General features: G+C 37.9%; 1 protein-coding gene across 1 annotated transcript; it reads right to left on the minus strand.

Moving 5' to 3' along the window:
• Positions 1-6,181: 6,181 nt before the first annotated feature.
• On the minus strand, positions 6,182-26,353 carry LOC139761710 (growth hormone-inducible transmembrane protein-like). The gene is made up of 7 exons (XM_071686077.1): positions 26,244-26,353; positions 24,387-24,604; positions 23,119-23,230; positions 20,431-20,581; positions 17,119-17,305; positions 10,751-10,971; positions 6,182-9,616 (listed from the first exon to the last, which is right to left on the minus strand). The coding sequence occupies exons 2-7, from the start codon at positions 24,592-24,594 to the stop codon at positions 9,467-9,469; spliced, it is 1,029 nt and encodes a 342-aa protein (XP_071542178.1). The 5' UTR covers positions 24,595-24,604; positions 26,244-26,353; the 3' UTR covers positions 6,182-9,466.
• Positions 26,354-27,085: the final 732 nt, after the last annotated feature.

Here is a 27,085-nt window from a genome sequence, read left to right on the forward strand (position 1 = left end):
TGCTGTAACGCTTTTCATCACGTTACATCATCCGACTGTAATGAGTGTGCGATACGACTCAACTCTCCCACACGGGTATGACTTTGCCCTCACACCATCAGCCTTTATAACACGGAACCTCCCACTAATTTCATGTCACCTTCTCCTGCTCTGATGATCTCCACCCACCTGACTCGTACAGTGTGACCGACTCGCATAATTTCCCCTCGCCACGTCCAACAGATCAGCCCTATAGTTACACCAGAATCATTCTGGTCATCACAAGATTCCCAGGGAGTGACTGCATCCATTTACAAGACACTGGAACACCTTCAGGAGGATCATTAATTACATTTCAATGAAGACCAAACCTTCTCTCTCCACATGATCATTACACTGTCCTAAGAGACCAAGAGGCTATTCTAAAGGTCCAAAGTCTTGTCCCACGAAACACCACATCTTTTCATAACAAAATGTCCGAACTATAAAAGCCATAGACAATTCCATTTGGAAACAGAAAACTACAATGGAATGTGTTCCTGTATGCCGTCTAGCATTTTTTTCCCCATACTTCGCCGTTTCGTGTTAGCGAGGTTGTGTCATACCATGCAAAAAGCGGCCTCATTCGCTGCTGTCATCTCTCTAGCTGTCATGTATAATGCACCGAAACCAAAGCCTCCTGTGCCCTGACCGCTTCATAGGCCATGGTACAGCCTACTGGCAGCACGTCACCCCCTGTATAACACATTGCCTCAGTTTGTTCTATCTCATGCACGCCTTGCGCCTTCCTGTATGTTCAGGTCCCAAATACTCAAATTATCTGTCAGTCCATCCTTACATCTCGTTCCACATCTCAACCTTCTCTTTTACCTACACTTCTAACACGTACACTCCCTCTTCCTCATCCTGTCCTTATGTCCAAACCATTTCATCACACCCATCTCAGCAGTCCCAACCACACTCTTCTCTTACACTGTCATTTCTTAACCTTCCTCACGCCACTTACTCTCCCCGAGCATTTCATCTACAGTACATCCACCCTCTTCCGTATTTCATTTTCTTAATCTAGAACTGAATTCTCGCGTTCGGACGACACCACTGAAGCTATCATACCGTCAAACATGCCCATCTTTGCTCTCACAGACACTGACCGCTCCTCCCACACACCCAGGTACCTTACACCCTTCATCCGCTCTATGATTTACTTCAACTCCCATGGTTCCACCTGCTGCCGTGTCCACTCCCAGGGATCTGAAATACCACACTCCTTCCCTCCAGGTTCTCTCCATTCAAACTAACTTTCCAGCCTCTCTCTCTCTCTCTCTCTCTCTCTCTCTCTCCTGGTAAACTTAATGACCTAAATTCTATTCACATTAACTCATACATATATATATATATATATATATATATATATATATATATATATATATATATATGGGAGCGGGGTGCTGGAAATCCTCCCCTCCAGGTTTTACCTTTCCAAAAGAAGGAACAGAGAAGGGGGCAAAGTGAGGATTTTCCCTTTTAGGCTCAGTCCTCTGTTCTTCAATCTACCTGGCTAACGCAGGAAACGGCGAATACACACACACACACACACACACACACACACATATATATATATATATATAATACGAGTGTGTGTAAATTTCACATTCATATGTCATCCCAAGATCCGCTTTGAGAGATTGTTTGTCTCCAGGATTCTCGGAGAAGGAAAAGGAGGAAATAACACGTACCTTTTTTTTCATGCAGGATGTTCACATAACGAGAGAGAGAAAAAAAAAAAAGTGGAGAGTAATGGTTTGTGAAAGTTGTGGAGATGCGTGTGACACGGGGGACCAGGGGTGGGCGTGAGGACCGACGCAGAGAGAGAGAGAGAGAGAGAGAGAGAGAGAGAGAGAGAGAGAGAGAGAGAGAGAGAGAGAGAGAGAGAGAGAGGTTGGCAGACTGTCATCGCTGAAGTTGTAAGCATCAGCCAAGGTTATGTGGATAACACCAGGCTTATTTAAAGCTCCCAGGGTATATTAGAGTAACAGAACTCGCCAGGGTAACAGACCACTTCTGGTAACATGAGGGCGACAGACCACCCTGGGGAAACACGTCAAGAGACCATCTCAGGCCAACACGTAGGCAAGAGACTAGCCCAGGCCAACAGACTAGCTTTAGCCAACATGAAGGTAACAGACGTCGAAAACAGCGTTATGATAAACGATCAACAAAGACGATATACGGGACAGAGGACACCACACGAACAATACTGTTCCACATTACTCGATGTGACAAGAACTGTAGACAGGATGTGCGGGCCACTTCGAAGAACGACGCTGGTGGAGGCCCAGTAAAAGGTTCTGGAAGCCCCCGCCACACCGCAAGTACGTCTACCCCATGAGGGTATACTGAGGTAGAGCCGAGATGAAACGCCATGACTGAAAGGTTATTGGAATGCCCGAGATGAAAGTCCAGATGAAATCCAAGAAACTCTTGGGACCAAAGGTCTCTGCCAGCCAACGTACATTCACCCCGGAAGCTCTTTTTCTTCAAATGTCGTACAGGAGCGACACCGCCCTAAAAGCATGTCATTCCCCGTACTACGAATAAAACCTTTAATTAAAGCTGAGAGAGAGAGAGAGAGAGAGAGAGAGAGAGAGAGAGAGAGAGAGAGAGAGAGAGAAGCCCCGACAGAAGACTCGTCAAGTTATCATACGGTAAATGACCACAAAGGTATGTTACAGATGTGATGCCAGAAGCTTCCATGCTTCTTGGCTTCAGGTGTTATTACGTGACAGTTTTAGGGGCATGAGGACCCGCGTTCGTGTCCCGGACAGTGTAGCACTCGGCTAATAATCAACCCAGTTGTTATCCATACCCCTTAGGGCTAGCATATGAATGGGTACTTAGCGTAAACAGGGGAATGTAACACCCATGTGCGTGCGAAACTGAGACGGGGCAACACAAGTGTACAACTCTTCCTATAACACACACGGACCTCCGTGGTGTAACGGTTAGCGTTACTGACCGTCACACATGCACGGGCCGCCTGAGATCAAAAACCACATTGGTTCGAATGCTGGCCGCGGCAGCCAAACCACAGTCCACCCAGATGTTCATCCTTTCCCTAAGGGCTGGAATAGAGTGGGGACCTGGCAAAAGCTAGGATGTGTGTGTACGTTTTTGAATGCATACATAAGAGTAATGACTAAGAACTTAGTATACATATACAAAAGACTGAGAAAGAAAAAAGTAAAATTTTCTGCCCGCAAAACCCCAGATAGTACAAACACAGAGTGCACCGCCATCCGACGTATGAATCTAGACGTGAGGTATAGTTTCGAAGCGGCGGGAAGGGCAACAGCGATGATTTCAAGTCAGAATTGCTTAGACGACACAGTGGTGCTAGGGGTTTTATCTGAGGTGTTATTACGAGCGTCATCTTAGGCGTTAGTATGACTGGTATCTTGAGTATGAAAGTGTTTTATGTTAGTATGAGTGATATCCTGAGTGCTGCAGTGTGTTACATGGAGTGTTAAAATGACTGGTATCTTAAGTATGAAAATGTCTCATGTTAGTGTGAGTGGTATCTTGGGTGCTGCAGTGTGTTACCTTGAGTGTTAGTATGACTGGTATCTTGAGTACAAAAGTGTTTTATCTTGTGTTAGTATGACTGGTACCTTGAGTGCGAAAGTGTTTTATGTTAGTATGAGGGGTATCTTGGGTGCTGCAATGCGTTTCCTGAGTGTTAGTATCACTGGTATATCTTGAATGAGAAAGCGTTTTATCTTGTGCTAGTATGAGTGATATACTGAGTGCTAGTGTGGTATCCTGAGTTAGTATGAGTGGTATCTTGAGTGCTACAATGCATTATCTTTAGTATGAGTGTATCTCGAGTACAAGTGAATTATCTTCAGTTATGAGTTGTATCTTAAGTGCTACAGTATGTCGAGTCAGTATGAATATCATCTTGAGTGCTACAGTTTGCTGAGTTCGTATGAGTGGTATCTTGAATGCTACAGTGTGTTAGATTAGTAGGAGTGGTATCTTGACTGCTACAGTATGCCAAGTTAGTATGAATGATATCTTGAGTGTTACTGTGTTATCTTGAGTTAGTATGAGAGGTATCTTCAGTGCTGCAGTGTGTTGAGTTAGTATGAATGGTATCTTGAGTGCTACAGTGTTATCTCGAGTTAGTACAAGTGTTAGCTTGAAAGCTACAGCGCATTATCTTGGGTTAGTATGAGTGGTATCTTTAGTGCTACAGTGATTTTTCTCAAGTATCATCCTGACCATCAGAACGAGTGTTTTGTGATCATGACCTGTAGTGTGTTAGCATGAATATTAACTTCGAGTTCTAATGTGTGTTTTCTTGAGTATTATCATGAAGGCTTGTGCTGCTTTGAGTGAGTTTTATCTGGTGATACATCATGAATGTCATCATATGTTGTCTTTAATATTAAGACTTTTATCATGAGTCTTATCATGTCAGTGTGAGTGCTGAGTATCATCACTTATTTAGAGTGTTATCATGAATCAAATATTATATCATAAGTGCTGTACTGAGTGTCATCATGAATATCTTGAATACTTAGCAACTTAGTGGTGCTCCACAAAGTGTTACTTTACTGACAGCAATCTGATATGGTGGCATGGCATGTCACAGCATGTGACCTCACCTGATCTAGTAATTCCCGGAGATATCAGCTTGGTGGCCCTCCCCACAGATACATCAATCAGCGACATTTTCTGTTCCCTAAAAGGAACAATTTTGCCTCCTAGACCACCTTTGTAGTCTGTCTTCCCTGCCTCTTATATATGCAGGCATCACTATAGGATGGCAGTCAGGCAACTGACCTTCTATACAATATGTACCACTCAAGTACTTCAAGTCATGGCCATGTAGCTCCAGACTTAAGCTGCACTTAGGGAAGCCTCTTCTGTCAGTAGAAGTCGAAAAAAAAACAAAAAAACTGACATTTCACCTTCTTAGCAGGTTTCCTTGTGGTGCCTCATCTCTGATGTCCACCTTCGACAGAATTCACATGGGACATCACCTCTGTCCATAAAGAGCAGCAGCTGCAACAAAAGGCCTGACAGCCAACCCTGTGGCACTGCTGAAACAAACTGGCACCTGCCACTAACTCCAGGAGGTGCAGCACACAACACACCCACCCATGGGAAAGTCTGTGGGGCCTGGTTGTGGATAGGGAGTTTTGGTTTTGGTGCATTAGACATGACAGCTAACGAAAGGATGAGAGAAGAAACAGCCATTCTTCATTGTTTCAGGTGCTGCCTTGCTTACATAGGAAAAGGCGGTCAAGTTTGAAAAAATATATACATATACATTGCACATGACAACTTGAGAATGGATGCGGGCCAATGCGGCCTTTCTTCATCTGCTCCTAGTGCTACCTTGCTAATGTGGGAAGATGCGATTAAGTATAAAAAAATTAATATTTTCTCTTGTTCGTCATAGAAAGTCAGCACTAAGAACAAGTGAAGAAAAGCAAAAGAGCCATATTTGTTCATATTTGTTTGCTAGGAACAAAGAAAGGCCTCAATCGCTCATATCTATTATGCCATGGATAAAGTGCATAAAGATGACCATGATTCTGGTATTTAGCCACCTAAGCTGTCTCATCAACCATAAAAAGAAATATAGTAAATTGCTACAAGTACTATCTACTTAGTTTCCATGGCCTAAGCTATGCATCTAAGAAATTTCTTGTTTTCTCACATAAGGCAGCAATACAAGTCTGGAACATCTATTTTTCACACTTGCATTTTTTTGATGCACGTTCCAATTGGGAACTCCCTCAAGGGTGTGGCCACAGCAAAAGATTCTCCATAACTGTTGAATTCCAGTGCAGCTTCTTAGCCTTTATGCCTCACCCTTAACTGGCTAATGGCAAAGGGCAACTCTAGCACAGTGTTTTCCGAGGCTCCTACCTAATGTTCCTCCCAACTACTTCTATCTAATGTTTCTTCATCTATGGTAAACAAATCAAAAGAAAATTTTTATATAAAATCTTTATCTTGATTCATATTTTCTTCACTTTTCAAAACCACCATAATATTAACCACAGGTGCACATCTTTTAAGAAACATAAACAATAAAATGCTGTATTTTACCCTTTTCACATAAAAAAAAAAAAAAAAATTCCAGTGTGCTACCAAAAACAAGGAAAAACTTTAAGAGGACATAAACACATGTATTCTTTGCTTTATTGATAACACTCTTTCATACTTAACTGCCATTTCCTGCATCAGTGAGGTAGGGCCAGGAACAGACAAAGAAAGGTTGCATCCGGTCACATCCATTCCTTAGCTTTCATGTGTAATGCACTAATACCACAGCTCCCCATCCATGACCTCACCCAACAGACCTTTCCATTAATATGTTTCCATTTATCAACAACTATATCCATCAACCTTAACAAAGAATATTTACAAAACAAGCAGCCACTGAAAGTCACATGCTTCACTGGTTAAGGAAGTTTTCTAATAATTCATCAGAGATACAAGAAAAAATCTGAATGGAGGATCCCATAAAAAACGAGATGATTATTCCATGAGACACCACTCCAAGTTTCAAAAGTCTTCTGGAGGCACAAAATAATACAGTCTAAGTTTGATTACTTGGTCTAAAAACATGGGACAATCACCAACCTCCCATAAAATCACAACAAATTAGGAAGAAAGTTGGCTACAAGGCCATAGAATTTGCACCTGTCCCATTCATTAGTCACCCCACTCCCCATTTTTACAAACAAATATCGTTTTATCAATTTGTCTCATGGTAATCTTTAGCCCTTGACTGTATTTCAACTTGGTAAACTGCTTACCATCACTATCATTATTGCTATTACCTAAATAAAACCAGTATCCAGGCAGGTACTTATGCCATGACACAAATGTCATATATGTTTGCAGCGCAGGTAAGCATACAGCTTGCAGTAATACTGATAGAAAAAATACATCCCCTGCTCCAGCAACATATCATTACAGCCTGATCCTACTTCAGAGAAGACATTAACACGGGGCTACATAAGCATTATTCTATCTTCCACTGGTGCCCATACTAACCTTGTTTTCTCTTATCACTACTGTCTCTAGTAAGTTCATCTTATTTACATAGTTTGTATCAAATGCCATCACAGTACTACGTATTTTTACTGGAACAATATCGTTAACTCACTGACTACAATAACTGTAATTGACAGAGTATTGATATGAAAATGGAGTACACTGATAACACACATGACTGTTTGAAAGTAAGTAATGCACAAACAAGTCTTTAGATTTATAATGCTTCCTAGAAAATAATCTATGAATTTTGTAATCATGTACAACTTCTGAAATGCTATTATCTAAAAGTTACACAACTATCTTTGTAACTACCAATATTTTTCACAAGTATTCATTATATACTATAAGCATAACGTGCAATTAAACAATCATGTCCTACCATTAGCACTTTCTTAACTTTGGATGCCCTTTCATATGATAATACTAAATGTATCACGGAAGCAATAATACTGTGCTCACAAATAAAAGGCCGCATTACCTCTTCTTGAGACAGCAGGGTTTCTCACATCATTTTGAATATTTCTGCACATGTTCATCTCATTACTGATTACTGAGAACCATAAAGTAAAAATCAGTTAATCACAGAGATTTGCAAGTCACAAAAAACGATCTCTGTACTGGATAAGAAATACATATCAATGGCATGTGAAATAATCTTTGACTTTTTATTTGCCTATCATCTTATAAATCTAGCCATAAGGCATAGGACAATCAATTCCCAGACTCATATGGGATAAAAGTTTTTCTTATGTTAAAAGCAACATTAATCATCTGAGACTATATGATTATGATACCATCACTGCCACATTTAATGCAAGAGGTTCACATTATTCATCTATTATTTATAAAATAAGAAAGATATAAGTACTTGAATGTTGCAAGATGAAATATGTAAGGGCAACATATTCCAAGATAAACACAAATGAAAATTTCAGTAAGGAACAAAGAGCATTATCTCTGGAGTAGGGGAAAAGGATTCTACTACCATATTCCCTGCACATTACAGAAGGCAACTAAAGGGGGTGGGAGCAGGGGGCTGAAAACCCCGTTTCTTGTATTTCAGTTTTTAAAAACAGAGCAGAAGAAAAAGCCAAGCAGGGAGTGCTCATCCTCCTTGAAGGCTTGGGCTGGGATGTCTAAATGCTTGTGAATGCAATGAAGATGAGAAGAAACGAGGTAGTACGTTTGAGGAAAGAAACCTGGATGCTCTGGCTGAGTGAAATAGAACTCAAGGGTAAAGGGGAAGAATGGTTTGGAAATGTCTTAGAAGTAAAGTCAAGGATTAGTGATGTGCATGTGAAAAGGTGTAAGGAAATAAGTTCTAGACTAATATGGGTAAAAATTAAAGTAAACTGCAAGAGATGGGTGATTATTAGTGATTATGTACCTGGCCATAAGAAAGATCATTAGAGACAAGTGTTCTGGGAGCATCTACACGAGTGTGTCAGCAGTTCTGATGTGGAGGACGAAGTGTTAGTGATGGGTGATATGAAGGCGAAGGTGAATATTGTGACACTTGAGGTTTTAATTGGAGGGCATGGGATATTCAGTATTATGAATGGAAATAAATGGCAGATGGGGTTGTGACTGAAATTGGCAATATCTGGTTTAAAAAGGACTTAAACAATTATACATACGTGTGCAGGAGAGATGGTCAACGGGCATTACTGGATTACAAAATCAATCCCATAAGTAGAAACTGAAGATATACCATGGCATTCCCACATAGTTAGGTTCTCCTAAGTCATGCTGATGAGGTGGAGCAATGAAATTTCCAATGTATTTTCAACTGATTATTTTGAGAAATGCAAGGATAACCATGAAAATGTACAATTAAGCCATGGATAATCAAGGATGGTCAGTGTAATGATGTAGTGCTATGGTAATAGCTCAGCCAGCTAAGCTAAATATAAAACAGCTTAGAAGGGTGACAGGTGTGCATGGGACAGAGTAAATTGAAACAATGTGATATGCTGGAGTTAGTGAGCCATCAATGGACAGAACCACTGCTTGTGAAAAGTATTGGGTAAACCATGGAAAGGTCTGTGAGGCCTAGCTGTGGATACGGAGCTGTGGTCTCAGTGCACTGCACATGACAGCTAGAGAATGGACATGAGCAGATGTGGCCTTTGGTTGTCTGTTCCTGGCACTACCTCGCTAATTAGGAAATAGTGATCAAGAAAAAACACTAAGATTACATTATATTTCTTGTTCAGTACTATATTACATCTGTTTCAACAAGGCAGTGCCATGAGAAAAAAAACTTCATTTGCATGTATCCATTCTGTGAATGTCATAAAAAATCAATAAAGAACTTAAAAAACTGACCTTAACTGATAATTTCTAATAAATATCTTAAAAATTATCCTTACACGAGACAGCTGGATTAATATTACAGAGCAAAGTTTTACTTTCGCCTTCCACCACCCATGGCAAGAATCTGTGCCACACGGATGAAGATGTTGACAGCATCCAAGACAATATGGTGTGACATATTGATTGGGTCATATGGTACAACACCCCACATGTTTGGATGAGTCTCAGCCTTGTGCACCACCTGAACAAAAGAGAAATCTATAAATAATAATAATCCTTAAAAAAGAAGAGAAGTTCAGTGACAGGCCTGAAGATCAAAACAGAAGTAAACTGGAAGTAATTGCCTCATGTCATTAAATGAATTCACACAAAGCATGACAAATTGAATCCTATGCTTTGGTACAAAATTTCTACATCTTAAGTTCCAAAACTTTAAGACTTTTGTTTACTTCACCGAGATGAGTTGCAATATAGTGGAATATAAGAGAGGAAAATGGGAGGGTCTGCTAAAAAGTTTCCTCTTTTCAATGACACAAGGTTAATCTAACAAGTGTATCATAACTAGCAAACACAGATATCATGTTACATTTAATATGAAAAGATTTCCACATATATTACATCATATAACATTTTAAAATCATACGTGAAAGCACATAACTTGACTAAAAACCACTTGCAGGTGAAAGCCACTATAACTCATATGTATATCCTCCAGTCTATCTTGGAAAAACCCTTGAGCTTCTCACACACTTTATGCTCAAATTTCTTCTATGCTTTTGATGCACATCCAAATTTTCTTCCTTGTAAAAGACCGCTTTCAATTTTAGTTTTCCTACTAACATCATTACCAGATATCACTCTCTAATATCTAAAACTCATTCATAATTTCCAGTTCTTCAAAAAGCATACTAATTTTACAATTAATCATACAATAAATAAATTTCTTAAAAAAGACTCAATTTCTTAGAATTTCTGTGCATGTGTTTTAGTTGTTGTTAGCAATGTCAGAAATATATAAAGCAACATATCATTAACTACTATAAAGTCTCAATCCAATGTGCCATTTTCATGTTCAACATGTGTTCATTCACTTCCTCTCTAAAATTATCATGTTTTAATCTCCAATTATATTTCCATCTCTCCCACACACATACTTAACGTAAGTCCTTTCCTGCATATGCCACTTCATCTTGCTCAATTATGCTTTGTCACCGTCTCTAAACCCAGTACTCCACAAGAGGACACAAGTAGATAAATTCCAAAGTTAAACATTAGCCTTATATTTCTCATTTCAATAATCATGAATAACCATATATATTATATACTGCCTTGCTTATATTTGCAGAATTATCAATAAAATCTATGAAAACTGTACCTTCTGTGTATCATAGAGAAGGAAGGCTGAGAAGAGTAGAAGACCTCCATATAGGGATATGGAATACAGGGAGAGGCCCAAGGTTGACGTTGCAGGCAAGAAGGCTGAGCCTATTGATGCAACAAACACACCTCCTAGACCAATACCAAGTGGTCCAGCCCAATTCAGGAACTTATCACTTGGAGCACAAACAGCTACAGTGCTCAGACCTCCAATGATTCCTGAAATGTATAAATCCTTTTGTGTTATAATGAAATGCCAGCAATATACAGAGATGAGCCTAACAAAAATACCTTAAAAACAGACAGGTAAAAAAAAAAATAATAATACTTAGGACCAAGCAATGCTTATGTTTTGGAATTTTCTAAATTCTAAAAGTACCAAGGCTAAAGAATATCCTTTGACACACAGTAATTTAAAAGCGTTTTGCACTTCTTACGCAGGTTTTAATGTTGTTTGCAATATGTGTAAATATAATCTATATAAAACATTTCATAAACATTACATAAATTGCTAACTAGCAACTAGATCTATGGGGTTCCATAATGTAGCAGATAGTATTTCTGACTGTAATGCATTTACAGGCCATACAGGGTCGAGTGCACAGATTTGAATCCTGGTTGCAGCAATTGGTCCGCAGTCAACCCAGCTGTTCATCCACCCCTAGAGGTTGGCTGATAAAATGCATACCTGGCTCAGGCTAGGGTATACACATTATTTTATTTATTTATTTTGCTTTGTCGCTGTCTCCCGCGTTAGCGAGGTAGCGCAAGGAAACAGACGAAAGAATGGCCCAACCCACCCACATACACATGTATATACATACACGTCCACACACGCAAATATACATACCTATACATCTCAACGTATACATATATATACACACACAGACATATACATATATACACATGTACATAATTCATACTGTCTGCCTTTATTCATTCCCATCGCCACCTCACCACACATGAAATAACAACCCCCTCTCCCCCTCATTATGTATACATACATACATAAAAACTTACAGACACACACATACACACATTTTTTTTCATACGTATTTGCCATTTCCCGTGTTAGCGATGTAACATTAAGAACAGAGGACTAAGCCTTAGATGGAATATCCTCACTTGGCCCCCTTCTCTGTTTCTTCTTTCGGAAAATCATAAACAGGAGGGGAGGATATATATATATATGTGTGGAAAGAGAGAATATTATCTCATAGAGCAAAAAGAGAGTATGCTTGATGGAATAGTATTTTCAATAACATTATATGGTTGCAAGGACGGGCTATAGATAGGATTGTGCAAAGGAAGGTGGACGTGTTGGAAATGAAATGTTTGAGGACAATATGTGGAGTGAGGTGGTTTGATCGAGTGAGTAATGAAAAGATAAGAGATGTGCGGTAATAATAAGTATGTGGTTTACAGGAGTTTATGAGAAAGACAGACAACAGGAGGCCTGACTAGCCCACAACTGGGTTGTATGAAAAAAAAATTAACTTACAAGAAAAATTTAATTCCACTCAGTACTCTTTTAAGCTATCACCGACTCCCTGCTGCTGCACATTAGCCTTTTAGTGTCACCATTACCACTGTTGTTTATATGTTTATCTCTGGTGTTTTTCTCAGAGTATACATGAATTTATAAAATATTTGTCTAAACGACTTTTGAAGGTACTTATAGTTTTAGTATTCATTACGTGTGATGGTAACTTTTTATTACCGCACACCTCTCTTACCTTTTCATTACTTACTCAACATACCTATATGAAAAGCTTTTTCCCATGTCCATACTACATCTTTTAGCTTTGTTTTATTTCGTTTGTCCTAATAACCATATTTTCTTGTATTCTGAGAAGATGCTTGTTGTTTACTTTATCGAACTTAAGAATTTTGAACACTTGGATTAAGTTACCGCAAAGACTACTTTTTAAGGAAAAAGAGATCCAATTGTTTTAGCCTCTCTTTGTTTGCCAGATTTCTAAAAGATGGGATCAGTTTTGTCATGTGTCTTTGTACTTGCTCTCATTTTTCCTTGTCTTTCTTATAATTTGGGGACCAAAACTGGACTGCACATCCAAGGTGTGGTCTTACTTGAGAATTAAAAAGAGTGAGCATTGTTTCTGGTGTTTTATAATCTATGTTCCTAGCTATGAAACCTAACATTTGGTTACCTTTTTTTACTTGCTGCTTGATACTGTTTAGTGTATTTCAAATTGTTGCTATGACAACTCCAAGGTCCTTTTCTTCATTTGCTTTAGTCTTTCCACATAGTTTGAAGTCATAACGTATATTCTTGTCTCTAAAGTGCATAACTTTACACCTGTCTACATAAAACTTCATTTATCTGTCTGACCACTCTGCTAGTAAGTTAAGATTTCTCCGAATCATTTTGTAGTCCCGCCTGTTTACAGCTCTACCTCCCAGTTTAGCATCATCAGCAAATTTGGAGATCTTAGACATGAGACTGTTTAAAACTGGGCCTAGGACCGACCCCTGAGGCATACCACTCATTACGTCTAGCCAATCTGAGGCTTCCCCGTTTATTACTACACGCTACTTTCTTCCAGTAAGCCAGTCTCTGATCCATGTACGGGGTTCTTCACTGATTCTGTGTGTTTTGAGTTAACGTAAAAGTCTCTTGTGAGGTACTTTATCAAAAGCCTTTACGAAATCTAAATATATTTCATGGGACAGTAATTTTTTCTTCACAATTCTGATAAATAAATTAAAAAATTCCAGCAAATTCTCAGGCAGGATCTTCTATAATGGAAATCATGTTGGCTGTCCGATATAATTGTGTGTTCTAGAAACATGGCAATTTTATCTAGCATTAATTTTTCCATCATTTTACCTAACACTGACATAAGGCTAACTGGGCAGTAGTTCAAGGCACATTCTTTGTCTCCTTTTCTTGTATCAGAGTAACATTTGCTAGTTTCCACTCAGTTGGCACCTGACCATCTGACAGAGATTTGCTAAATATTTTTATGGGATATATCAGCTGTCTCCTGACCTCTGGGCTCTTGAATTTGTTAGGATTTATTTGGTCCAGGTATTTAAGTATTTCAGAGCTCTCTATTTCTGTAACCTTCAACTCTTCTTCATCAGATACTTGAAACATTTTCACTTGTTGTGGCATTCGAGATGTTTCTTCAATTGTGAATACGGAGTTAAAAGAATAATTTAGTATGGTAGCCATTCCCTTGTTGTCAGTAGTTAGAGTAGCATGTTCTTTTTGTAATGGTCCAATTCCTTCTTTTACTGTCTTCCCTTGTCTTATATATTTGAAGAATTCCTTAGGATTATTCTTAACTTTGAAGGATATTCATTTTTCTTCATCGTGCTTACTCTATCTTATGACCCTCTTACACTTTCTTGGGATTTTGATCAATTCCTGGCAATCATCATCAGTTCCCATTGATATGAATTTCTTATATGTCTTCTTTTGGTGAATTAGTCCTCTATTCTCCTATTCATCCATGATAGTTTTGAAATAATGGTTGAGAGAGCACAAGAGGGTGTGTTGAAATTGTTTGGACACATGGAGAGAATGAGTGAGGAAAGGTTGACAAAGGGAAATTCCCGGGCCAGTTGCCAAAAAAATCCACTATATTGTCCTTACATTTGAAGAATTCCTTGGGGTTATTCTTAACTTTGAAAGATATTGTTTTTTCTTCGTCATGCTTACTTGATCTTATGACCTTATACTCTCTTTGGATTTTGATTAATTCCTGGCAATTTTCATCAGTTCCCAATGATATGAATTTCTTATACGTCTTCTTCTTTAGGTGAATTAGTCCTCTATTCTCCAATTCATCCATGATAGTTTTGAAATAATGGTTGAGAGAGCACAAGAGGGTGTGTTGAAATGGTTTGGACATATGGAGGCAATGAGTGAGGGAAGGTTGACAAAGAGAAATTCCTGGGCCAGCTACCAAAAAACTCCACTATATTGACCTTACGCTTATCAGTGACTAGTGTGGCAGTGTGGAAGGGAGCCCCATCCTACACAAACATTTTGGCCTTACACTTTTTGAACAAATCTGGAAGATAGGTATTCAGTCTCTTCATAGTTCATTCTTTAATAACATTACAAGGCCCCCAACACATAATGACTGAAACAATCCTATAACATAAGTAAAGCAGGAAACTTTACAGTGCTTGCAATGTACCTGGGGATAAATGGATTAAACCTGATCAACTGGACACAAGTCTACTGCAGTCCCCTGTCACAATAAAGGTGGACTCCACAAGACACTTCTGAACTCAGCTGTATCATGCACTACATAATTCTTGCAAAATTTTATTCTTTTCTTCTGGTGCCTATGGATTACGAGTGGTTTGGGATGCAGCCTGCAGCTCCAGAGCTTAAGGTCCTCATGTAAGCAGCAATGCAATGTCCTTACCAACACATCATCGAGTAGTCTAAGGTTTTTTCTTTCAATTCGTTTGCACTCAAGCATGGATTGCATCCGCTTGATGGTTCTGAACATTCAGAGTATGTGGCAAGATTTTCTGTCCTTCCCAGAGGATTTTACATGGGTTGGTGTAGCAGTGCCACCTCTATCATTGAATTTCTTCATCCATCAGCTGTACTGATCCCAAGCTCACGCCAGCACTAAAGGGAATTTCCTTATTTGGCTGACTTCCCCTGTAAAGTGCAACAGTAGAAGCTATTTTGTCACTTCCATAGTAGGTGGTAATGGTAGAAGAAGGGAAAAATTACAACAAAAATCCATGGCATAAGTGTGGAGCAAACAAGGCATTCGCACTTCCTACAACAGCTGAACTGCTACTGAAGTGAGCTCATGTGGTATGCCAGCACATCATGTAGTTGCCATTGCTCACTATGGGATGCCAACATAATTGGCAGACACTAACACTCTTTAAGGTGGGATAAAGTGTTCTGCATCAAATTAATTGCTGTGGGACTACTCGTGCCTACTTCAATGACAGACAATGATTAATGAGATGGCCTTAATCAAGATATTACTTGCCTGTGCCATCTCAGTTAACATAAAAAATGTACCATCTCATTACAACCACCTTCACAAACACAAATTTAAACAAGACCTTGGTGGAACAAAAATAATCAATTAAGTACGATGCCTTTAAACCCAATTTCTTCCTATTTTCTTAAACTCCTCACAATTTTCCCACATCAACCCTGCCACTCAGAGCAAAAAACATATTGCATCACCATAACACCTTAACTATCTTGAAAACCCCACATTCCATAAGTTGCTGTCTGCTTTTAAGGAACTGGGAGTTTTGTTCTGGTGGCAAATATTCTTCCCCTCTGAACACTTACAGTGACTACAAAAGACTGATTCATTCTTGTACGAAGTACTGCTCTCACATCCAAGATGTTTCTGTCTCTATATATTAACATGAAAGTCGAGTATGAATCACTCAAAATTCTCTGTCCTCCCTGTCTGACCTCCAAACTTGTCATTCTTGTCTTATGCCAAACTGTTGGTTCTCCTTCCCCCTTCTATTCATATCACTTTGGTTGCCAGTATGAAGGTCTGGATATTTGTGGTCGCAACTTGGTCACTCAGTACATCCTAGAGATCTACATCACATGATTACTTTGTGACCACTGGCTAGTGTGGACTGTCTGTTTCTTTCCCCACACCACTAAACATGGAATGTTTTATCCAATCATGTCTTCCCTAATAGTTATGGCCTGCTCCTTTTTTGATTAACAAGTTTTACACTTCCTCAGGAACTTTAAAATTTTTCTTCTCTCTGTAATTTTTTATGGCTTTAGCCCCATTTTTATGTTTTATCTAAGGCCTGGTCCCAGTGAGGACTTTTCTCCATGACCAAAGACTTTAAAAAGGATTTTTTTCTTTCATGGGTTTCCATTATTTCCTAGGAAGCAAGGTACCATCAAAAAACATGACCAAGATATGGAAGAAAAATCCTTCAATGGCCCCTTCCTTTGTTCTTTCCTTTGAAAACAAATATCAGTTTAGCCATTCCCTTCTGTAACGAGCAACCCATGAGGACTGAGCTTCAAGAGAAATATCAAGACAGTGTCACAAAAAACAAATAGTTCATGAATTCACGCATACTAAATATGCAAATAACCTTACTTATACATGATTCACTTCAATAACTCATTATTTCTCCTGCAATAATAAACTGAACACTTAATTGTACATGAAGAGTAACAATTCATCATTTGTTCACTGCCTTTGGATCTTTGAAAGGAAGAACAGCAAAGAAATGAAATGATCGATGTTGGTACGACTCTGTATGCTATCTCACTTCTCACTTCAGCAAAATGCTTTGCAAGACTTATTTACATTAACAATAAAAATGCTATCCCTTCAAATATCACAAGCGAACCTTATTTACCTGCAGTGTACCAGGCTGCCCGGATAGCAATTGCTCCACCAAGGGCACCAATAGGTGCCACAGCTAAGCCTAACATGCCACAGTTGAGAAGCCACATCATCTGCTTGGCTCCTACTCCAGGAGAGTAAGGAATGGCCATCATTGCTTGTCCTGTTCCAACAAGCCCCACAAGAATACCAACAGTTGACTGTAAAAACACAATAAAAGGGATGTTAAAAACAGCAAAATGACAAACTCCATTATCTAAACCTATCATTTAAGATTTCATAATCATAAAATAACCAACTTTGCATTTCTTTACCTGAAACTATCAAGAGAAAGCTCTTATTACACAGTAAAATAAAGACCAACATACACCACTCCTGTTTCTGAATCAATAATTAGCTGTGCTGCTCTACATAAATATGTCGCTATATTTTCATTGCTTCATAAATCTTACATCACATATTTGCTTAGGTCATTTTGCACTAGCAATAAGTACTGAAATGTTAGTAAGCTAATCAAACAAGGCCATAATGCCAATAGCAGAAAACACCTACACTAATATTTAGATTTCTTAAATGAAATTCTATGGCTAGGTCTGTAATACCAGAATATGGCCAGCTTTCTAAAAGACACTGACGCAGTTTAGGCCCTGGTACTTTCTTGACATTTTTTTCATTTCATACATGAGAAATTGTGAAAAGTATGCTTTTTAACCAGACTCTTTACTTGCCATCATCTTCAAGTAGTTTTCATGGGAGATGTTTGGCTGTCCTAGTAAAGGTAAAACATGACTTACTTTGCCAGTCACACTTAATGCCCACAAAAAAACAAATTTTGTGCCCTCACAGCCTAAAAAATCTACTTAAAAACAAAGCTGAAATTGCTGGCTAAGTTGCAACCATCTCCCTGACATTGTTGCTAAAACCCTTCCCACTCAGCCAACAACTTGCCAATCTTAAATCCTACACAGTAGTTGGAAGGTGACCCAACCTTTAAAGGGGATGATGAGCTGGTAGCATGGTGAAGGCAAGTAAGGAGTATCACTTAACCTTTAAATTGCAGCACTGATCTTTTTTTTTATATATATACTTTGTCACTGTCTCCCACGTTAGCGAGGTAGCGTGAGCACTGATCTTATGGGAATATATTCTTTTTCACAGAGAGCATAATAAATATATACAGTGCACACCAATGAAGTTTGCACAAGCAGGCCCATGCCATCTAAAATAATGGTGTCCATCAGTGAAGATGGTGTCCTGTAGTAAGCAGTGGTACCACATTAGCTCGCCTCAGTAGCAGTTTAGTTATTGTAGTGATTTGTTGTCCTAACCACTTATGCCCTGGATTTCCATCGTTTTTTCCCTTTTTGTACCTCTACAACCTACTATGGCTGGAAATACTCACCATATAATGACAAAACAGCTTCAACGGCTGCACTTTACAAGAGAAATATTCCACTTAAGGAAATGTCTAATACTACCAGTGTGAGCTTGAGATCGGTATAACAATGGAAAAAGAAATCTATTGATGGTGGCACTGCTACACCAACCCATGTGAAACGACCTGGGAAGGCCAAAAATACCTCTCCATGTACTCTGAATATTCTTAAACATCAAATGGGTGCAAATCCACACCTCTTCTGTGACAGGTGGACATGAGGACTAGTGACCAGGCTCTTATCCATTTAACCCCAAATATACTGTAAGCAATGTAAAATTCCCTGCTTAATTTATGGTACATGGGTGTTTCAATTATCATGGTGTTGGGGACCTTGCAGTGTTGCCAAAGATTTAAATTATGAACAGACACAGTTACCTCAAGCTACTTTGTGACCATCTTCCCGATTTGTTAAAAAAACACAAGGCTGAAGTGTTTATGCAGGATGGGGCTCCCTGCTACACTGCCAAACTAATCAGTGACCGCCTTAATAAGGACTACGCAGTGGAATTTTTCAGTGAATGGCTCCGGAATTCACTGGATTTTAATACAAATCTTGAGGGCACATGTGAAAACGGAATTTACCTAACATTACTTCATCACTACCTAAGATGGAGGCAGTCATTCATGAAATTTTGGCAAAGATGGACCTAATCAATTTAGGCTTCAAAACCTTGCTGATTCAGTTCCTCGACATTTCAAAGAGTGTATAAAGAGGAAAGGGAAACCAATAAAGTACTCCTTGATGATTGTGCCAGAGCCCCCTTGTGCCAACCTCATCGGCAGGCACTGTATATTCCAAAAGTAAAAATAAATGTAAAAGTAGTATAACCTGAACTATATTGAAGGGGAAGGGATGTGAATGGAATGCACTGAAGTGGTCAGGTAGCACAGAGATTGATAATGATTTCTTTCCAGGTGTAATTCATTCATGCTTGAACATATATATGCTTGGGTACCACACATACTATATAAATTTTCAAGTGTATACCAATTTCACTTCACATAAATACTTCCCATGTAATCTTCCTTATTTTCAACACATAACTTTAGAGAAAATCGAACAAATAACATAATTATCTGACTGCATAATCATACTAATAATATCTTATTGCCAAAATACAAGAACTTTAATAATAGTACTTGCTTTTCTTTCTTCCTAAACTCACTAGATTTTCACTAGCTGAGTTTCATCATGGGGAGAGAGTGGAAGCCTCCATAATATACACCTTTTATGATGATACATATGGTTGACTGAGACATATTTCTTCCAGCTATGGCAGGATAATGCTGATGATGTCTATGGATAATTGGTTGAATCAAACATTTTTCCTCAAGAACCCTCACCTTCATGTAATCTTACCAAAATAATCAAAAGTGTTTGGGGATTTAATAACTAAAGATATATTCACACAGCAATTACAAAAAGAAATTTCTAAGATAACTCTCTTCTGAAGAGACCATTTACTGGGACTCTTCTCTTGCTGAGGTACTATTATGGCTCAAGCTTTCATGAACTACATATCACTGCAATAAGATATATTGCTTATGCAATGACACCATTTCCACAGGATTCATCCCTACGAAAAAGAACAATGAGTGAATTCACATAAATAAACTAAGAGTATTAGGGAAAAATGCATATGCATTCTCAACAGCTCCCAAAGTTTCCAGTTTTCACAACTGCCACTGAAAAAAGTGTACTCACCAATTTTGTAGAGATGATTTACAACCAAAAATATGTATCTCTATTAATGTAAATCATCAAGTACATTTATCTACTTCCCACAACTTTAAATACAACTAACATTGTAAGCAACTTACAATTTCTGTAAATAATTTTGCGCTACTCCATCGATAAAAACTGTCCTACTCTACATAAATACATACCATAATAGGATGTCGGGAGCAAAGAGCAAAGAATCGATGGCCAAGGGGTGAACGAAAGACAGCAACAGCAGAAGCTGCAGCTGCAGCACAGGATACTCCAAAGTACATGTACGTGTCACGAACACGATCGCGCACATACTGTGGCCATACCCTGAAGAAAAATCAAGCATATTTGATACCTCTAATCAAATTTTCAGTATAAGTTTTGTAACATAAAGGCTAATGTGAAATCTATAAGCTCGACAAATCTAGTTCATAGTCAATAATTCTGACTGTACTGGACAAAAATCATCACTATTATCTTCTGGAAATCAGATGTCATGGGCAAGAAATTCCCTCATGTATCATGATGCTAACAGCATAGAAGACTGAAAGAGTACAGAATGTGATGCAAGAAACCTCCCTTTACTACACATCATAAAGAGCAAACTGCAATTGATTTCAACACCTGAGGTGTTTTTTCTAGACTAAAATCTTCAATGGTTATTACAGTTCTTATTTGTTACACAGAAAAAATAAAAAAATTTACTAATCAGACAATCACCGTGATGCCTTACTTCCTTTTCCATCAGAGAGAGAGAGAGAGAGAGAGAGAGAGAGAGAGAGAGAGAGAGAGAGAGAGAGAGTGTGTGTGTCACAACCTTACCAAAATGGTCTTAAAACCTCTCTGATCACTTGCTCAAGAATGGGAAAGGACTATGGGGTAATACCGTTAATTCATTCCCAGATGGACTAATTTAAATGGCAATGTCACCATTACAAGTATATGGCCTTCCCTAAATGTGTCAAGTTCACTAAATGGTAGTTACAGAAAAAAACATAAATCTTGAGATACTGAACATTAAAAACTTAATTCAAACATGATCATATGTCCTCCACTGTTGATCTTATTGTGGACCTGGAGGAGCAGGTGGTACTGCTCCCCTATCCCCTGGGGATTGGGGAGAAAGAATAATTCCCACATATTTCCTGTGTATCACAGAAGGCAACTAAAAGGGGTGGGAGCAAGGGGCTGGAAATTGCCCTTTACTTTTCCAAGAGAAGAAAGAGATACGAGCCAAGTGGGGTTTTTTTCTTTTGAGGATCAGTCATCTGTATGAAAAAAAAAGCCTAATTTTTTTTTCCCTAGTTACAACCATAGGAATAAATGGAGATAGGCATGTGATACTCTAGAGGAAATTACCCTTACTGCCCTAATCAAGTGGAGTAACTAAGATCCTACATGTTAACACTATGGGGGTTACACTATCAAGAAAATCATAATGGTAAAGAACAGCTGAATGTTTTTAAAAACTTTTCCACAAATTTGGGATTATTTTACTGTATCATATACATCAATGAAAAAACAGGTGTGGCAAAGGAGTGGATGATGGGAATGCTGATAAGAATCTCAAGTGACAATGTTTAGTAATTGATTCATCAGGTTTTTCATGTATGTATGACAAAAGAGGTAAAGTGCAAGAAGACTAACAGAAAGTCTGTATATAAAGGCAAATGGGACAAGAGTGAATGCTCAAACGACATAGGTTCAAATCTTGAGAGTATTCCTCATACAGTTTATAGAAGTAATGATTAAGTAGGCAAAAGTATATGTGGAGACATTAGGTAGAAGTAGTGGGTAAGAACATTAGGCAGGAGCATTAGGTAGATGTAGTCAGAGGGAAAATTAAGCAGGAGTCTCTGCAAGTACTGCATTAGACTTGCCCTCTGTCAGTGGCCTGTTGAGGATGAGGCACTTAAGGCTAAGAAGTGGCACTAGAGTTATCTAGATATGGAGACTCTATGTCATGGCTACCCCTTGAAGTTCCAGAAGGAAACAGGCATCAGACATACAGGTTAGATAGATACTTGTACAGGTATTATGATTTTTTCTCATTTCTAACAAAAGAAAATTAATGAATTGATGACCTGAAGCAAAATTCCCCAGTAAACTTTACATTACAGAGGTTGAAGCATTTTATAAAATAATCAAAACAGATATTCCTTTGGGTCATTCATCTTCCTCCTCAAATGTGGGAGTGTTCAGTTTCCATACTTTCTCATGAATGACTGCCCCTTTCTGAGTCTGATCTGCAAATTATGTATTCAACAGTCTCTGTTTTATTTACCTAAACATCCTATCTCATCATCCTAAAGAAAGTAAAACTAGCACTTTTAGAATGGTAATATGTACTCTAATGCAATCTGGGAACAACCAAGGAGCTTGTCCAGTACATGCATTTCAATATTCTAAGCTAAAGTCATAGCTTAAAGTTTCTTCTTACTTTTTATATTCACATTTTCTTTAGGAATGCTACAACGAGATTCACATTACAGGCTCAAGAACCATATGCCATGGCACAAGTGCAGCTAGACTGAGTATATACATGCCATGTCACTGCCTTAGACCCAGCTGGCATGGGTGGACACATCTAATTCCTATAATTGTGATCCCAGCATGCATTAAAAAAATAGTGTACATAACATAAAAATTACATCAAAGACATTATAAAACCAAGCTGTAAATCAAAAATTGTACAAATAAGCGTGTACATATAACAGGGGGTGATCAGTGACCAAAGTTAAATACTTAATGACTGGTGAAGAATGCAAGTAAAGTGATGAGATATAAAAGCTCGCACTCACTGATGAGATATAAAAACTCATTCGTCACTGTACAGTAACAAATGAAGCCATTCTGAAACTTACACAACACGATCTATGGCTCCAGGTTCATTGGACATCCCAAGGCCATAGTAACACAGTGCACCCAGGCCTAGCACTGCACCACCAGCAACAGCAATTTGTCCAACTTCCATTGCTGAAAAATTGATTGCTATTATAATGAAGCAAAGAATAACTACAAAGTATAACTACAAAGTATAACTAAATATTTTCCCTATCTGTATACTTTACCTTTCATTCTTATTCAACATTCATCAGCTAAAATAGTGTTTTAAAAAATCTTAGTTTTCCAATTCCAATCATTCCTTCCACTCACATTAAAATACCACATCCATATCTGATCACTAAGTATAAAAATTTGCTTGAATACATAATATACCTTTTCTGGTTATGGTTTCTCGGCTCTTAGTCTACCTCATAAAAGCCTTGAAAGAGTTCCTAATTTACTTTTTCTGAGTCTGGCAGTAAATTATGATACTGTACTTAAGCCTACAATGGAAAACAATCAAGGAAAGAAAACCACTTACTGAACCAATTTCTAAAGTACCTGGTTTTATCAATTCTGGCACAAGAAATATTCAACAAAAAGCTATTTGGGTCTGAATACCAATATACCGCAATAATCCAAAATTCTCAATGGCTTATGATAGTTACCACCAGTGTTAAACTTAAGTTTAACCTTGAACATTCATTACATTTCAAAAGCAGCCACTCCATCTGTATACAAAACCCCTGAACAATAAACTTCCAGTAATCCTCTTACAGAGATCATCATCAAAACTGTTGTGAGTTTACTTTGAATGCTTAAGTTTCTAAGAAAATTTCAACACAAAATTTGCTTAACATTTACTTATGTAAATATCAATTACTGGTAAACTTTTAATTCTAATTCATCAATTCCCAATACAAAAAGAGCAGCTTAAAGTAGATTAATTATGTTGATATAGCAGAAAAACGAACATAATGATTATCACAGTAGCTTCATTCTCTGTTAGCAACCTGAATGGACCCTATACTGTTGAGCTGAAAGGCAGGAAACTAACACTGTATAAAAATCAGACTATAATCATATATATCTTTGTTTTTCTTTTGAAAAATGCAATCTAAATAACTACGAAGGTGGAGCACTCTGAGAATCAAAGAAAACATTTGTCCAGGGTAGGTGGGGACTGAGACCACCAAATTAAGGTATTCAGCAGGATTTCACTCTCTGAAAACACCAAACCACATCACTACTATCAACTTGGTGCTGTTGCTTAACATCATCAAAGAAAAGGAAAGCCATCACTTACGTCCAATCTTGCCTTTAACACCCTTTGTTGCTTCGACAGTCTGTGCCTGCACTTCACGAAATCGTGACCGACGAGTAAAACTTCGACCAGTATCCCTATAACCCCTCACTAATGGGGCATATGGAGATTTTGGGGTGATCACTAGTGAGGATCGCATTACTCCCCTGGCACAAGCAGTGCTCATGGTTGAGAGTCTTGTGATAAACATCTTGAGGAACCTGAAATTGAAATACAGCCATAATTAGTCCTTTAAAGCATCTAGCAGATAAACTACATTGAAAAACCAAATTCACTATCACACAAGCCTTCATTATTCTCCTGTCATTCCTTTTGAATAAAATGATGTTGTAGCCATCATTCTAAGACATGGCTGGCAGCAAAAAAGCTGTTCTTCTTTCCCCAATAATATATCAGAAACAATGTACATTTGTAAAACTCTTATGTTCCCTGTATAATGTTTTAAAAACCCCTAATAAATGTCACATTATGGCTATGGCCTTTGACCCTGACCTTCCCAAATTACTCAGCTGTAAAAATTTCCATGTAGCATGTGTGATGCAAGTTCAATTCATAATGATAAATGTCACATGATATCGTGAGCATAATTATTCAAAAGAATCTTGCTATGCAAGGCCTTGTGACTTCAGCCTTTGATCCTGACCTAGTGCACAAATATAAGAGCAGTAAATGTTATAGAAGCCTTGTCCATCTCCATAAACATAGTATTCAGATACAGCAAAAACAACCATTTGATAACATTTTAGTTCAATGATCTTGCGACCACTACTGCAGACCCTAACCTTGGAAATTTTATGGTTTAAAGTTATCTTTACATATGTCTGGTACAAATTTTGGTCTACATCCAAGCATTTCCTTTATATTCCCAAGGTAAGTGGTATCCCACAACAAAAATGATCTACATCAAATTCCAAATCCCCAGGATAAAAATTAAGTTCAGTTCCATCCTGTTATTAGCTTTGAATATTCTGTGATTTTGTTCTGCAATGCTAATGAAGTATTTAGAAACCACAATAGTTGTTCAAAAAACATGAACATAATTAGTAAATACTGTAAATTGAACATCAAAATATGGTGAAAGCAGTGAGGGTTATAAAGAATGTGGGGTAAATCAAAGCAAAATTTGAATGATACAAATCAACAGAACCAATTAAAAACTATCCTAATCTGATCTTGTACCTGAAACAGTAGCTGAATTATTCTAACATTACAATCGACTACTACCACAGATCACGTCTGAATGCTGTGTCATCTGTGTGCTGCCATTCAGTACCATTTGAACATTATTCAATCATGTGGTTAAAAGGTATATATCACGAACAGAATAACACAAGATAAATCTTGATTGCTTGGCAGGTAAGGTGAGGTTTTCAAAGGATCCATTTCATTTATGTATGTGTAATACCTACTTTTATATCAAATAACCCATTTCTGAAGATATACGAATCAAGCCTTTTCAATATCGTTTAAAACTAAATGAAAGATAAAACAGTAGTCTCTGGCAGGTAATTCTGCATTCACAAATTACATAAACCATCGGAAGCATAAATAGGCCTTTATCAACACAAGCTTTGATGCAGGGATACTATTGGCCTTAATCATTAATGACGAGAATATCCGATAAATCCTGTTCATGAAATGGGGCAAGGAAATAAAAGAACAATGACATAATCCCATTTGACCCACCGGTTCCAACATATCCACTGGCAAATCTACGTTTCAAGTGCCATAACAATAAATGGTACATATGAAACTACTCTTTATCACATCAAATGATTCCATGAAACTATAAATGAGGTGCAGTATGACATAATAAAACGATCAAGACATGATACGTACTGTCAAGACAAGTGCTATGGATATATCTAGCTTGTTAAGTGTATCAGCCACCACTGGTCCTTTCTGGAATAACAAACCCTCAGCTCAGCTGATGCAACATGAGAGACAATGAATATAAATATTTTTTAAGATTATGCAATCGTATTCTGAGTTATTAAATTTTGAAATGACTTCCTTTTATCGTATAAAATATAGATTAATTTTTTTGTAATGAATTCCTTATCATAACATTACGTAAGTTGACTTTATATTAATGCCATTGAGCGTTTGGTAAGTTGCCAAGATAACCATTTCTCGAATTGGTTGTTACATGAAATAAACCATCCTTTTCAACTTTGGCCGGAACTTATTGAAATAGAACTTTAAACAATGAACTTAGTTCAACTAGAAGCCTTAATTTGTACCACACAGAAACCAGACCATATAATATCATGCTGATTTTACACCACGTACTTCTAAAATATTTCATTAAAAGTAAAGAAATGTCAATATCAAAATATTTCAAAGTATCCAAAGTTAAAAAAAGGAAAATATTCTGCGACGAATTAAAGGGGTCATTACCCCAACTCAACCTTTTTTAATGCCATTTATGATCCTTTCTGCGTTTCAGAAATAATATTGTCCTATTTAGTTACTGAATTAAGTTTGGACCTTAATGAAAATGACTTGATTTCCACATTTTCTTCTTGTGCCTTCCAGCGACCTGCTTTAAGTTCAAGGGTATGTCGCTGCTTCTGCTTGTTAGCGTAGCTGTACAACTAGGGTATGAATGAAGGCCTTCCTAAATAGAGTAATAAGTACCCAGTTGGGTCATTCTGGCTTGTATACTAGTTAAGTACCCA

The sequence above is a fragment of the Panulirus ornatus genome, chromosome 41 (genome assembly GCF_036320965.1).
Source record: "Panulirus ornatus isolate Po-2019 chromosome 41, ASM3632096v1, whole genome shotgun sequence".
NCBI classification, from domain to species: Eukaryota; Metazoa; Arthropoda; class Malacostraca; order Decapoda; family Palinuridae; genus Panulirus; species Panulirus ornatus.

Coding starts and splice junctions, on each gene's coding strand:
- LOC139761710 (XM_071686077.1), bottom strand. CDS start 24,594: ATGTTTATCACAAGACTCTCAACCATGAGCACTGCTTGTGCCAGGGGA. Junction 20,582..23,118: donor GGAGCCATAGATCGTGTTGT/GTAAGTTTCAGA, acceptor ATTTTTCTTCAG/GGTATGGCCACAGTATGTGC. Junction 10,972..17,118: donor GGCAGCCTGGTACACTGCAG/GTAAATAAGGTT, acceptor TATACATTTCAG/GAATCATTGGAGGTCTGAGC.